The sequence below is a fragment of the Phyllosticta citriasiana genome (assembly GCF_038021145.1).
Source record: "Phyllosticta citriasiana strain CBS 120426 chromosome Unknown IWZ02scaffold_10, whole genome shotgun sequence".
NCBI classification, from domain to species: Eukaryota; Fungi; Ascomycota; class Dothideomycetes; order Botryosphaeriales; family Phyllostictaceae; genus Phyllosticta; species Phyllosticta citriasiana.
In genome coordinates, this window is record NW_027117287.1 from 1,076,095 (window position 1) to 1,087,696 (window position 11,602).

The 11,602-nt window shown below is 54.4% G+C and overlaps 5 protein-coding genes across 5 annotated transcripts; 3 read left to right on the forward strand and 2 right to left on the reverse strand.

The window, feature by feature from the left end:
* Positions 1–484: 484 nt before the first annotated feature.
* On the reverse strand, positions 485–1,669 carry IWZ02DRAFT_501116 (mitochondrial 54S ribosomal protein uL4m; the record flags this gene model as incomplete). The annotated part of the gene is made up of 3 exons (XM_066770271.1): positions 1,474–1,669; positions 620–1,405; positions 485–541 (listed from the first exon to the last, which is right to left on the reverse strand). The coding sequence occupies exons 1-3, from the start codon at positions 1,555–1,557 to the stop codon at positions 485–487; spliced, it is 927 nt and encodes a 308-aa protein (XP_066620927.1). The 5' UTR covers positions 1,558–1,669.
* A 223-nt stretch (positions 1,670–1,892) lies between these two features.
* Positions 1,893–3,986, forward strand: IWZ02DRAFT_423550 (uncharacterized protein). The gene is made up of 5 exons (XM_066765873.1): positions 1,893–2,154; positions 2,224–2,253; positions 2,307–2,365; positions 2,447–2,903; positions 2,952–3,986. Coding segments are annotated over exons 1-5 (1,290 nt in total). The 5' UTR covers positions 1,893–2,153; the 3' UTR covers positions 3,695–3,986.
* On the reverse strand, positions 3,987–4,961 carry IWZ02DRAFT_423553 (autophagy-related protein 16). Its single transcript, XM_066765874.1, has 2 exons — positions 4,725–4,961; positions 3,987–4,673 (listed from the first exon to the last, which is right to left on the reverse strand). Exons 1-2 carry the CDS (start codon positions 4,816–4,818, stop codon positions 4,114–4,116), a joined length of 654 nt encoding a protein of 217 aa, XP_066620929.1. The 5' UTR covers positions 4,819–4,961; the 3' UTR covers positions 3,987–4,113.
* A 92-nt stretch (positions 4,962–5,053) lies between these two features.
* IWZ02DRAFT_42279 (glutamyl-tRNA synthetase-like protein) lies at positions 5,054–7,093 on the forward strand. Its single transcript, XM_066765864.1, has 4 exons — positions 5,054–5,398; positions 5,448–5,520; positions 5,567–6,267; positions 6,321–7,093. Exons 1-4 carry the CDS (start codon positions 5,120–5,122, stop codon positions 6,945–6,947), a joined length of 1,680 nt encoding a protein of 559 aa, XP_066620930.1. The 5' UTR covers positions 5,054–5,119; the 3' UTR covers positions 6,948–7,093.
* Positions 7,094–8,804, forward strand: IWZ02DRAFT_42276 (uncharacterized protein). Its single transcript, XM_066765862.1, has one exon. It carries the CDS (start codon positions 7,240–7,242, stop codon positions 8,638–8,640), a length of 1,401 nt encoding a protein of 466 aa, XP_066620931.1. The 5' UTR covers positions 7,094–7,239; the 3' UTR covers positions 8,641–8,804.
* Positions 8,805–11,602: the final 2,798 nt, after the last annotated feature.

The following is an 11,602-nucleotide window of genomic DNA, read 5'->3' on the forward strand; positions in this document are numbered from 1 at the left end:
GATAGAATCAAAACTACACCTTCGCAACATCTCAAGTGCAAGTCGGGAGTGATATCCGTGATCCTGAAGTAAGATCAAGTACCCACTCCGATGCCGCACGCCATCGCAAAAGCCAGGCGTTTTTCTCATACTCCATCCAAATCTCACTCCCACGTGACTAAGCTATTCAGGGGGGATCCGACGGCGTGTGGAAGAAGGAGTCTATCAGCATGACCATTGCCTTTGCCTCATCGACGTTGAGAATGTGTAATTAATCACCTCCACATTGATGAGCTCGACAGTCTCTCGTTTGCAACGATCTGCTGAACCGACCCAGGACCGCTTCTGTTTCACGGACGTCGGATGCTGGGAGCCGCAAGGAGTTCAGAAGAGTAAGTATCTCGAGGATTGGATCAACCCTCTACTTGGATTTGAAGAAATTTTGCTATGGCTTCTCGACTTAAAAGGTGGTACCTTGTGTTATACTTCTTCATCCCTCAACCATTCACTGCGTCAAGATGGAGTCTCGCTGGTCTTCTTGACCCCTCGACCATTCCCTGTCCTGAGATGGAACAAAATGGTATGTGTCGGAATTGTCAGTCGGGAACATTGACTTTGGCGGCGTCCCTTCCCGGAATACCCCACGGGGAACCGTTCCCGGCGGGCGGATATCCGACTGGTGCTCCTCCAGAATCTTGTCCAACGCGCTCTTCTCGAAGATTAGCCTGCCCAAGCTCAGCACGTTCTTGACATCGACGTCATCCCAAATCTTCGCGCGACCCGTCTCGCCCGCCACGGCCAGGGCGTCAAAGAGCATCGGCCGCCTCTTGGTGGTCACGACCATAGTCCTGCCATCGGCATTGCCCCACTTGTTCTTCTCAAACACCTCGCGCACGTAGTTTGGGTTTCTGTTCCGCAGCTCGGCATTGTCCTCGACGACAATCAGCTCGCCGCGGCGATAGCGAAACGATAGAGCCATGCGCCAGGCCAAGTCGTAGACTTTCCTGTTCAAGCCCGTCGCAAAGTCGCGCGGCTTGGGACCAAAAGCGACACCACCACCCTTGAGCATCGGACTGCCCCGGTCACCCAGACGCGCAGCGCCCATGCCTTTTTGTGGACGCAGCTTCCTTCCGCTACCGTTGATTTCGTCGCGCCACTTGGTGTTGGCCGTACCTTGGCGCGTCTTGTCGCCTTCGTAGACGACGGCTCGGTGCAAAATGTCCTTTCGCAGAGGGACGAGAAGGTGAGAGGACGGGTAGGCCATGAATTTCTTGGGCTCCATGGTCGGGAAGCGGTAGAGGGTGACGTAGGCATTGGGCTGGCGCAGATGCTTGGGTATCGGGAGGGTATTGAGGTTGGGATTGGCGAGGGGAATGTCGGATAGTCTGGTGTCGGTGGAAATTGATCGTGTCATCGAGGGTGTGGACTGCGGATTAGCGGTTAGCTGATGCTGTTGCTGAAAGTGTCGAGGTCGCGGAATTGTCTGGGACGTACGGTGACGGGGCTATAAGACAGGCCATTGCGAGTTGTGGAGCTCGCCAGGCCCATCACAGGGCCTGCTGCTCTTTTGCTTGCCATGACCGATTGGCGTGACCTGGAGGGTGAGCAGGCGCGAAGCTGATCGCGTGTGGTAATGGCACTGGAAGTTTGGTTGTAGGAAATCGGCTGAAATTCGGCTGCAAAATGCCTGTCTTCTATCTAGGAACTGCCTATTTTGGCCAACCATTTGCCCGCATGTTTTTGTAGACACGCAGCACAGCAGCAGATCACTTTGTTGATGCGAATGCTGCATGAAGGACATTTATAGCTATACCCGTCGGTCACTAAAATGCTGCAAAAGGAGCAGGGTTCTGCGATGAGCCTAGGTAGGTGAGCAGTCGTGACTCCTCGGTGGTCGGAGAAATGGTGCCGGGAGCTGCATCATTCATCTGAGATCCATGCCTGCCGTCCCGCTCAAGTTTGCGAAGCAGTATGCGCTTGAGCTTTGTCGATAAAAATTTCTCGATTTCTTCTCCGACACCTGTACATAGGTACTCAGCAAGCCTGCCATCTCTATCTTTTTAGCCTGCCTTCGCGCTGCCATCCTATCCGCCGCTTAGGTTCTTTCCACCATCCGCCCGCACTGCACTTGACGTCAACACAACTTAATTTTCTTCAGATCTCCGCCGCCAAAAAGTGAGCTTGAGTGACTATTTGCGCGCACAACATGCGCAGCTGCGGAACACACGAGCTAACCTTGCGCAGTGAGCGACTCGGGCGACATCGACCTCTACGGTAAATTCTCAGCAAAAGCTTCACGAGCCGTGTTGAATCGCTAACATTCAAAGAGGTCCTTGGTATCTCGCAAGAAGCCTCCCAGGCCGAGGTTAAGAAAGCCTACCACAAGGTACGAAGCATCATGACTATGTCGACAGTCCAGATCTTGTTGGCGCCATTCAAAATTCCTTCTGACGCTTCCTCAACCTAGGCTGCCCTCTCCTCCCACCCCGACAAGGTCCCTGAAGCCGAGCGCGAAGAAGCTGAAGTCCGCTTCAAAGCCGTTTCTCAAGCATATGAAATCCTCTACGATGAAGAAAAGCGCCATTTATACGACACACATGGCATGGCCGCCTTCGATCCCAGCTCAGGTGCTGGCGGAGGCGCCGGACCCGACTTGGACGATATTCTGGCACAAGTGTTTGGCGGCATGGATGGTATGGGCGGAATGGGCAGCATGCCGGGCATGGGAGGTATGGGAGGACCACCGAAACGCCCCAGAAAAGGCAAAAATGAGGAACAAGAGTACGAGGTTACGCTTGAGGAGCTATACAAGGGCAAGACCACGCGGTTTGCAAGCACAAAAAACGTGATTTGCGAGACTTGCAACGGAAGCGGAGGCAAGGACAAGACCAAGCCGCACGACTGCAGCGTCTGTGGTGGTAAAGGTTTGTATCGCTTCCCAACACTCCTTACCAGCGCTCATTACCCTCTAGGTCAGAAGCAGACGGTTCAAATGGGTGGCGGGCTGCTCATTCCAAGTGTCACCATCTGCGGCAACTGTGATGGCTTCGGTAAGGTCTACAAGGACAAGGAAAAGTGCAAAAAGTGCAAGGGCAAGCGCGTCGTTGAGAAGAAGAATATTCTCGAGCTCTACGTGCCTCGCGGAGCCCGCGAAGGCGAGAAGATTGTCCTCGCGGGCGAAGCCGACCAATCGCCAGACCAGGAGCCCGGCGACATCATCTTCGAAATCGTCGAAAAGGACCACCCCGTATTCCGTCGCGCAGGCGCCGATCTTCAGGCCGAGCTTCAAATCACCCTGGCGGAGGCACTGACGGGCTTCAACCGCGTCGTTCTGACCCATCTCGACGGCCGTGGCATTTTGTTGAATGTCAAGCAGCCTCGCGGCAAGGTTCTGCGCCCTGGCCAAGTGCTCAAGGTTCCCGGAGAGGGTATGCCAATCAAGAGGACCGACGACAGAGGCGGCTTGTTCCTCACGGTCAAAATCGAGTTCCCCGAGGATGGCTGGATCAAGGATGAGACTGTTGTCCAGAGTATCCGCAATGTGCTCCCGGGACCCAAGCCAGAGATTCAAGCCAGTGACGTGGAAGAGGTCGAAGTTGAGTTTGACGCTGATATCGAGGAGTTTGGCGCCAACTCGGATGACCCAAGGGATGAAGTTGCGTGGGAAGACGATGATGACGAGATGCCCGAAGGCGTCCAGTGTCAAACGCAGTAAATTGTTCCATGATTTCCCGGGGAGTAGAGGAGTCTCAGGGGAAAAAGGATGCGAATCTTGCGGTAAAGAATGGCATCCTCTTGCATGTCACGGCGTTGGAGGCTACAGTGGCCAGAGGATAGACCTCTTACGGTAACGGGTCGGTTCCGGTTGGACAGAGGTTTTGGGTGGTTTGAGCGGCAATGAGGGAGGCATCATGAGAAACAATCCCCTCTCATATCTGAGGCGTACGTGCATGCACTACGCCCTGCACATACCAATATCAGGTGCATGGACCTGCGCATTTCCCACATAGATCAAAAGTCAATGCTTAGATTAATGGGTATCTTCTAATGATATGTTTCCGAGCCTTCGAATTAGCGCTCGAACATCGTTGTAATGGCAGTTTCAGAACGTCACTCCAGTCCAGTGGCAAGACCTCATTCCCACTTGCTCAAGTCATTCATCCTCTCTGCCTCCTTTTCCTTGTACTTGACCCACCGCTCAACTAACTCCTGATTCTCCCTACTTAGCTCCTCTGCCTTTTGTTCCGCCATGTTGAATTGCAGATTCGAGCTGACCAGCTCATCCTGCACCTCCTGAACCAGCCGATTCTTGCCCCGCAGCTCGCCCTCGCGGTCCCGCAGCTTGCGCTCCAGCACCGCCTTCTCGCGCTGCAGCTCCTCGACGCGCTTCGTATTTTGCGTGTATCTGCTGCGCACACTGGCCAGCTCCGTCGTCAGCGTCGACACTTGCGTCTGCAGCTGTGCCCGCGACGTCTGGGTCGCCGCGAGGTCGGCGCGCAATCGGGCTACCGCGTCGGTGGGCGAAGCTTCTTCGGCAGCGGCCGCGCTGGCGGGACTGGAGCGGCCGAATCGCGAGGGGCTCGGCTTGTGCGGTTTGTTGGAGGGTGTAGCGCTTGGCTGGGAGGAGGTTGAAGGAACAGGAGCCTGGAGACGCTCTGCTTCAAGACGAGCTGTGCGGTCGGCGATTTTGGTGTCTGGAAAATTGTTATTGTCTGTAGACTTGGCAGGAATGGGAGAAGACGGACAGGCTGTGATATGGGCTTCCTGTCTCTTTTCGCGCCGGTCACGGGCTGTCAGCGCGGACGTGTAGTCGGAGAGCCAGCTGCTGGAGCTCGTCATGGTGGGTTGTGCGGATTAAGCTGACGGCGCGGGCGTGTGCTCTGGATACACATGAAGAGAAAGACACGACACGAGACTGCAAGGAATTGGGGGTGTCACATTCGAGGAGACGCATGCGGTGGTGAATGGTGTTAATGTCTACATGGGTGGGAGTGGGTCCGCCGCCGGCGCGTCGAGTGATCAAGTAGCACGAGGTGACGCACTTGCCCGCGGCCGGGATTTTGCCGAGCGGAGTGTGCCATTCGTCGCGACTCGAGGTCTGCAGTTGTTTGAACATCTCTTTCAGCGGACACAGGGTACAATGCCGCGCACCGTCACATTGCGGGCACCATTCATTTGCAAATCATGTCTATCTGTTGGGTGGCGCCTTGAAGTCAGACGAGCATGCAGCACCCCTCCGCAACGACCCCAAAAGCCTCCTAGAAAAACCGAAGTTCCGGATGGCCCAGCAAGAACGCGATTCGCCCCTTCGCCTACTGGTTACTTGCATCTTGGCTCGTTGAGGACTGCGTTGTTCAACTATCTCATCGCAAAAAGAACTGGTGGCCAATTTCTGCTGCGCATAGAAGACACTGACCAGGTATTCCCTTACTTTTGCAAGAACAGAAGCCATTGGCTGACGGAAGAAGAAAAGAACGGTCCCCGATGCTGAGAAGAGATTATTTGATGATCTGAGATGGGCCGGCTTAGAGTGGGACGAGGGTAAGTAGATCGTTCAATACGGAATTCGAAATGCTCACGAGTCCAGGTCCTGAGGTTGGTGGCCCATATGGCCCTTACAAGCAATCTCAAAGGACAGCACTTTATCGACAGCATGCTCACAAGCTTCTCGACTCTGGATATGCTTATCGCTGCTTCTGCACTCCGCAAAGATTGTCCGAGTTGGCAGAGCACCGAGCCAAGCTTGGCTTGCCAACAGACTACGACCGAACGTGTGCAAACGTGCCAAAGGAAGAGTCTGATGACAGAGCGAGCCAAGGAGAGAAGCATGTAGTTCGCTTGCGGGTCCCTGACAGATATCCGCCCTTCTTCGACCTAGTGTACGGATCCGTTGGCAAAGGCCTGAAGCCAGCAACGAACCCTAAAGATGATGCGTATGACGACCCCATTTTGCTCAAATCGGATGGCCTCCCGACATACCACCTCGCAAATGTGGTGGACGATCACCACATGAAAATCACCCACGTTATCCGCGGTACAGAGTGGCTGCCATCGACGCCAAAGCATCTCGCCATGTATCAGGCTTTTGGGTGGCAGCCGCCAAATTTTGCCCACGTGGGCCTCTTGGTGGACATTAACGGCAACAAGCTGAGCAAGCGCAATATGGATATTGATGTCTCTGCCTATAGACGATACCTCCCTGAAGCAGTGAACAACTTTGTCGCTTTGCTTGGGTGGTCGCACAGGAACAGGAGCGACGTCATGTCTATGGAAGAGCTGATCAAGAATGTTTGTCGATTCTTTGAACTCCTCGTCCCAAGAGAGTCACTGACATGGCGCAGTTTACCCTGAAATTCACAACTGGTAGTGTAGTGGTCACGGAAGCCAAGCTGAGCTACCTGCAAAACCATCATCAACAAAAGCACTTGGTCCCTGGCGATCCTTACTTTGAAAAGGTTGTAGATGAACTCGTCACTCTGATCGAAGAGGACCGAAAGATCAAGGTTGACGAACACCTGCTCACTGATGGAGGTCTACGGGCACGTGTTTCTGACGTGCTCCGAATCGACAACAAAAATTTTACCAAGACGGAAGGCTTCATCGAGGAGCATGACTACTTTTTCTCGGACGCGGCCATTGGAAACTCGTCGACCGAAGTAGCCCATGAACAGTTGGAAGCTGTCAAGACTGCGTGGCAAAAGACTTTTTTCCAAATTCAACCGGAAGGTTGGACAAAAGAATCACTGCGACAAGCAATCGAAGAATCTGCAAATGCTCTCGCAGAGTCTCGTGCGAAGGATGTGGCTGACGAGGAGAAAGGTAAAGCAAAGAAGGAAGCAAAGAAAGAGACTTGGCAGCATTTGAGGCAGGCACTGTCAGGAGGAAAGCACGGCCCAGGAGTTCTCGACACGCTACTGGTACTCGGATACGACGTGTGCACGAGGAGGATGCAGAAGTACTTGTCATAGTACCAGAAAAGAACTCTCCCTTGGTTGGTCGACCCAAGGTTGAGTTGAGATGTTGAGAGAACAGAACCATGGCAGTGCAGTCGCTATAAGGACTTTCAGAATGCCCAATCTCCCACGATAGACCTGCATAGTGTTTCCCTCTCTCCCTCTCTCCCTTCTCTGCCCGTAGAACCGTGGCCGCTAAAGAACAGGAAAGAAAATTGCGAGCCACATCCAAGCTCCATCCTCCGACTCCAACTTTTACACCTCGCCCGTTCCTAATCAATCAACGACTCTTTGATCGGTCGTCCAAATGGGCGAGCCGAACACCGCCAATCTCGTCGGGAATTGCTTGGGTCCGAACGGTCGCAGGGAAGCCAAACGACTTGCTTTTCCCCAACTCCCCCTCCCGGTCCAGCCTGTCATCTCCGGTGGCCTGTCCTTTGATCAGCTCTGCGTGCACAACGTCGTCTTAAGATGCAATCGAAAGAAAGTTTTCATTCTGGCCGAAGCCCCTGTTGAACCAGGTCCGATGAGCATCCCCACTATCGCACTCAAATTGCAAAGAGCCTTTGGACCCATCCCAAATATGACCTGGTATGCGTCGGGTACCGGCGACTGGTTTGAGGCGGTCCAAATCGTCCAAGAGCTACGGAAATTTCATGCTGACGCTTTGGTTGTTATTGGACGCAACGCCATCATCGACCTGGCAAAGGTCGTCTTGTACGCACACAGCAAACTCTTCGAGACCACCCCTGGAAACATGGAAGTTCTGATGAGGCCAACGGACGTGGAGATTTCGAACAGCAAAGGCAAACAGCTCGACCGCGACGAGCCAGGAAATGTACCACCTTTGTTCTTCGTCTGTATCCCTACGACATGTGGCGGCGCCCCTTACACCCCACGCGCCTATGGGTACAACAAAGCAGCGGAGCAATATTGTACGCTAGTGCGGAACATCAACTATCCACAGCTCATTATTATGGATGGAGTAGCAACAATTGGAACGTCGGCAATAGAGTGGGTCGGGCAGGGAGTGGAAGGCATCAATCACGTGGTCGAAGGCATCCTTTCTATCCACGCAAACCCAACCATGACGGCCACGCTCACCAACGCGCTCAGACGCCTGTGTACCGGACTTATTCTTGGCAGAGGTCACCCTTACAATATCTTTGCGCGAAATATGGTTCTCCAGGGCGTGAATTTGGCAATGACGCCAATGGCATCGGTTCCTCCGGTCAGCCTAGGTGCCTCTCATGCCTTTTGCAACGCAGCGCAACAGCTTTGCTTAGCCAAACCTGGCGAGATGGCGGCCGTCATTCTGCCTATCGTCCTTGCGTGGTCTCTGAAGGTCGTCCGTATCCAGTCGGAGCTTCACGCCTTCCAGAGGATGCGCGGCACGCACCATCACATCGCCGAGGTGCTGTGGGAGACGCCAGCGTGCCGTCAGGTCTTCGAGCGCGCAAGGCTCGACCGGCGCAGATGCTTCATCGGCCAACTGCTTCGTACCATATTCGACTTCCTCGGGATGCCGAGCACTCTCCCCGAACTGGGCATTGCCAGTGCTGCAGACCAAGATCTGCTCGCGATGGAAGCTCTCAAGGAGCCCTGCGCCCTGACTGCTCCTGTCAGGATGACGCGCCTGAATCACTCGCGTCTCATTCTGCACCAAGTCAGCTGTCTTCGACGCAGCGCAAACGCGCCTCGACAGTAGAGGCCAAAAGACTTCTTGGTTTTGTTTCCTCTGCCCTGGTGGACGTCAGAATATTGCCTCTATTCTTCGGCGTATGCGCTGTTGTGTACCCCCTGGCCGAAACACCACAGCATTTTCCTCCCTCACTGTCACTACCGACTCGCTCAGCCCGATCTCTACAGACCATCCTCTTTCAGCACCACGCACATGCCAAATGACCGCCCTTCCTTCGACACATTACTCTCCACTCACGCCACTTCCCAGGAGTCGGTCTTTCAACAACGACTGGCCTTCCGTAGGATCCTCAATCTTCATTTTTCGGTTTGATTTTCTTTCCTCTCCGTCACTCTAATTTTTAATTTGTAATGCTTGCACCCGTTTGGCTTCTGCTCTTTTGCCGAGATGGCGAGATGCCCTTGGTTCTTGCACTTTCTGGCGTTGGGTGCGGGCAGTGGGAAGAGCTCTCTCCCCCTTTCCCCCTCCTTTTTCTATCACCCCCCCCCCCCCCCCCCCCCCCCACCCCCCCTTATTCTACCCCGTCATGTACGCACTCAATAATATCTGCATTCCCTCTTCATCTTCCCATCCACCGACCCACCTACCTACCCCACCAGCAGCTAGCCTGACCCGGCCTCCCAGTCTTCACCAGGCGGCCGAGGTCTGGTGGGTAGTCCGTTTACACACATCTCGTTCATTGCTTATTCGTTCACTGGCTCATGGGATAACGCAAACGCTTAGATTAGAAAAAATAAAAAAAATTTGAAAAAGGGGGTTCGTCCCGTGTTCATACATTTTCCGGGTCTGGTGCTACCTCTTCTGTTTTGTGCGTGCATGACGGTGCTTACTTACCTAGTCCTTCGGTGGAAGATGTGCGTGATGTGATTCTCTCTCTCTCAATCTCCTTGGCTTTTCTTTCTCTTTCTCTCTTTTTTTTTTTTTTTTTTTCTTTGTTCTTGAAAGGCTCGATGTCATCGGCTTTTCCTGTCAGTGCTTCTCCTGCTCTTCCTGTTTTAGTGAGGGCGATGGAGGGAGGGAGGCAGGGAAAGAGAAAGAGGAGATGGAAGGAAGGGCAACCTGATAGATTGGATGGGATGGGATCGGAGGCTGGAGCAGACTGAGGTTGGGCGGTATTGGGTGACGACCATGTAGACGGCGGCAAACTAGGGTTTCCCTTTCTGACAACTGGGAGGAAAAAGAAAAAAAAACGACGGCAATGACGTCAGCTGGCTGGGTGACAAAAAGCACAACGAAGCCAGAGAGACTACGGTGGAGAAACGTCAAGTCAACTGTCCGGCCGTGTCGCCGGCCGGCGTTGCGCAAGCAACATGTTCTTCTTACCGCTGCGCCTCCCCTGCTTGTCGAGAGCCGTCTTTTCCTTCACTTGGGCAAAATACCCTACTATGCATACTCTAACCACACAAGCTGCTCACGCTCAAGTTGGCTGCATACCTTACTTACCACGACCCCTCCGCATCAACGTCACTGCCATTCCACAACGGGAGAACACTCAGCCGGTCACGACGGTAGCTTTTTCTGAGAAGTCGTGACTGGGAAGTCGTCCCATGCAGCAGCGCAAACTCTTTCCCGTTCTGATCGAGGCGATGATGGCATTTCCTGAGCCACACACGGAATGCGGTGATGGACGCAGGCAGAGGGCCGGAGCTGGATCAACTAAAAACCTGACTCACCTTCAGCTGAAAATATCACGGTGCTGATGCCACGTGTCGTCGTTATACAGGCGAAATACACAGATGCTGGAGCAAAAGCCGACAAAGAGCGTACATGGAGAATACGACCAAGACGGTGCGCGCGGATTTCATTCCACGAGAAGTGAGTAGTGCGCGCCGGAAAAGCCGGAGGGCCCCGGACGGAGCGAGCAGGTTCAGGCTTGCTTGGCCGGGGCTTGCCCAGCACGCGTGTTGACGCTTGGGGCGAGTGACGTGGTGTGTGGGTTATATTGAAATAGGGTTAAGCAGCCAAAGTCAAAGGCCACACACGTGAGCGTGAGCGAGGTGTCTAGAGAGCTAGCTCGTTGCCGCATCGGGCGAGCAGCGGGCCAGGCTCACGGCCAACAGCGGCAATCCAGTTGCCTGATTCGCTCTGCGCGAGCACGGGTTAGATGATGCCGTTGGTCATGGTCGTCGGTGGGCTGCTGAGCGAGGTCGTGGGAAGACGGCGGTCCCCTGACCTTGTGTAGCTGGCAGCAGTTGGCTGACTGACTGCTAGCGCGGTGCACACCACGTATGCTGTCCGGTACTGACACTACGCGGCGCTCCTAGGGGAAAAGCACGGGGAGCGCCATTGGGCGCGATAACCCGCGTCGTTGTGGGGGTTGCTCATGGCTTGGGTCGGTGGTGCAGGGCTGCTGATAAGGTTGTCACTACTGTCAGGGACCGCGGGGTCACCCCTTGGGGCTCCAGTGGAGAGGTCCTCCATGTCAAGGGGTAGTTGCCGGATCTGGTCCTGCCGGCGGGCTGTCGGTTGCTTTTCAGATGGGTTGACGCTGCTCATGGCAGCAGTGATGCTGTGCTTTGGCGAACGTTTTTAGTTTGGAAAGTGTCGCGCATGTAGCTTGAATGCCTTGAGACGTAGGATTTTGGACCGTTGGGCTCTTGGGGCTCTCCGCAAAAGTCTTCGCAGGACAGTCGTGTGGTGTTGGTTTCTTGGCCTCGACGAAAGAGGCATTGCACTAGAGTCGGGCGCATCTCGCAAGGCTTCTGGTGCAAAAGGGGCCATCCATGTGCTGTGGTGAAGGAAACCTGGTAGTCGGAGAGGCGTAGGATAGACCAGGAGAGGAGGCGCAACGGAGACGGATATAAGCGGGAGCGCCGAGGCATGACGTCCAAGACGGGCGTTCGAGACGGGCGGGCCGCGAAGAAGCGAGAAAAGGGTCCGCGCATCAAAGGTTGAATCTCGGCCATCCAGATTGAAGTTGCGGGAGCACTGGGCAGATGTTGCACAAGTTGCAGACAGTGATGGAAGG

Coding starts and splice junctions, on each gene's coding strand:
- IWZ02DRAFT_42276 (XM_066765862.1), top strand. CDS start 7,240: ATGGGCGAGCCGAACACCGCCAATCTCGTCGGGAATTGCTTGGGTCCG.
- IWZ02DRAFT_423553 (XM_066765874.1), bottom strand. CDS start 4,818: ATGACGAGCTCCAGCAGCTGGCTCTCCGACTACACGTCCGCGCTGACA. Junction 4,674..4,724: donor GGAAGCCCATATCACAGCCT/GTCCGTCTTCTC, acceptor ACAATTTTCCAG/ACACCAAAATCGCCGACCGC.
- IWZ02DRAFT_42279 (XM_066765864.1), top strand. CDS start 5,120: ATGCCGCGCACCGTCACATTGCGGGCACCATTCATTTGCAAATCATGT. Junction 5,399..5,447: donor GCATAGAAGACACTGACCAG/GTATTCCCTTAC, acceptor TGACGGAAGAAG/AAAAGAACGGTCCCCGATGC. Junction 6,268..6,320: donor TGGAAGAGCTGATCAAGAAT/GTTTGTCGATTC, acceptor GACATGGCGCAG/TTTACCCTGAAATTCACAAC.
- IWZ02DRAFT_423550 (XM_066765873.1), top strand. Junction 2,254..2,306: donor GGGCGACATCGACCTCTACG/GTAAATTCTCAG, acceptor TAACATTCAAAG/AGGTCCTTGGTATCTCGCAA. Junction 2,904..2,951: donor CAGCGTCTGTGGTGGTAAAG/GTTTGTATCGCT, acceptor ATTACCCTCTAG/GTCAGAAGCAGACGGTTCAA.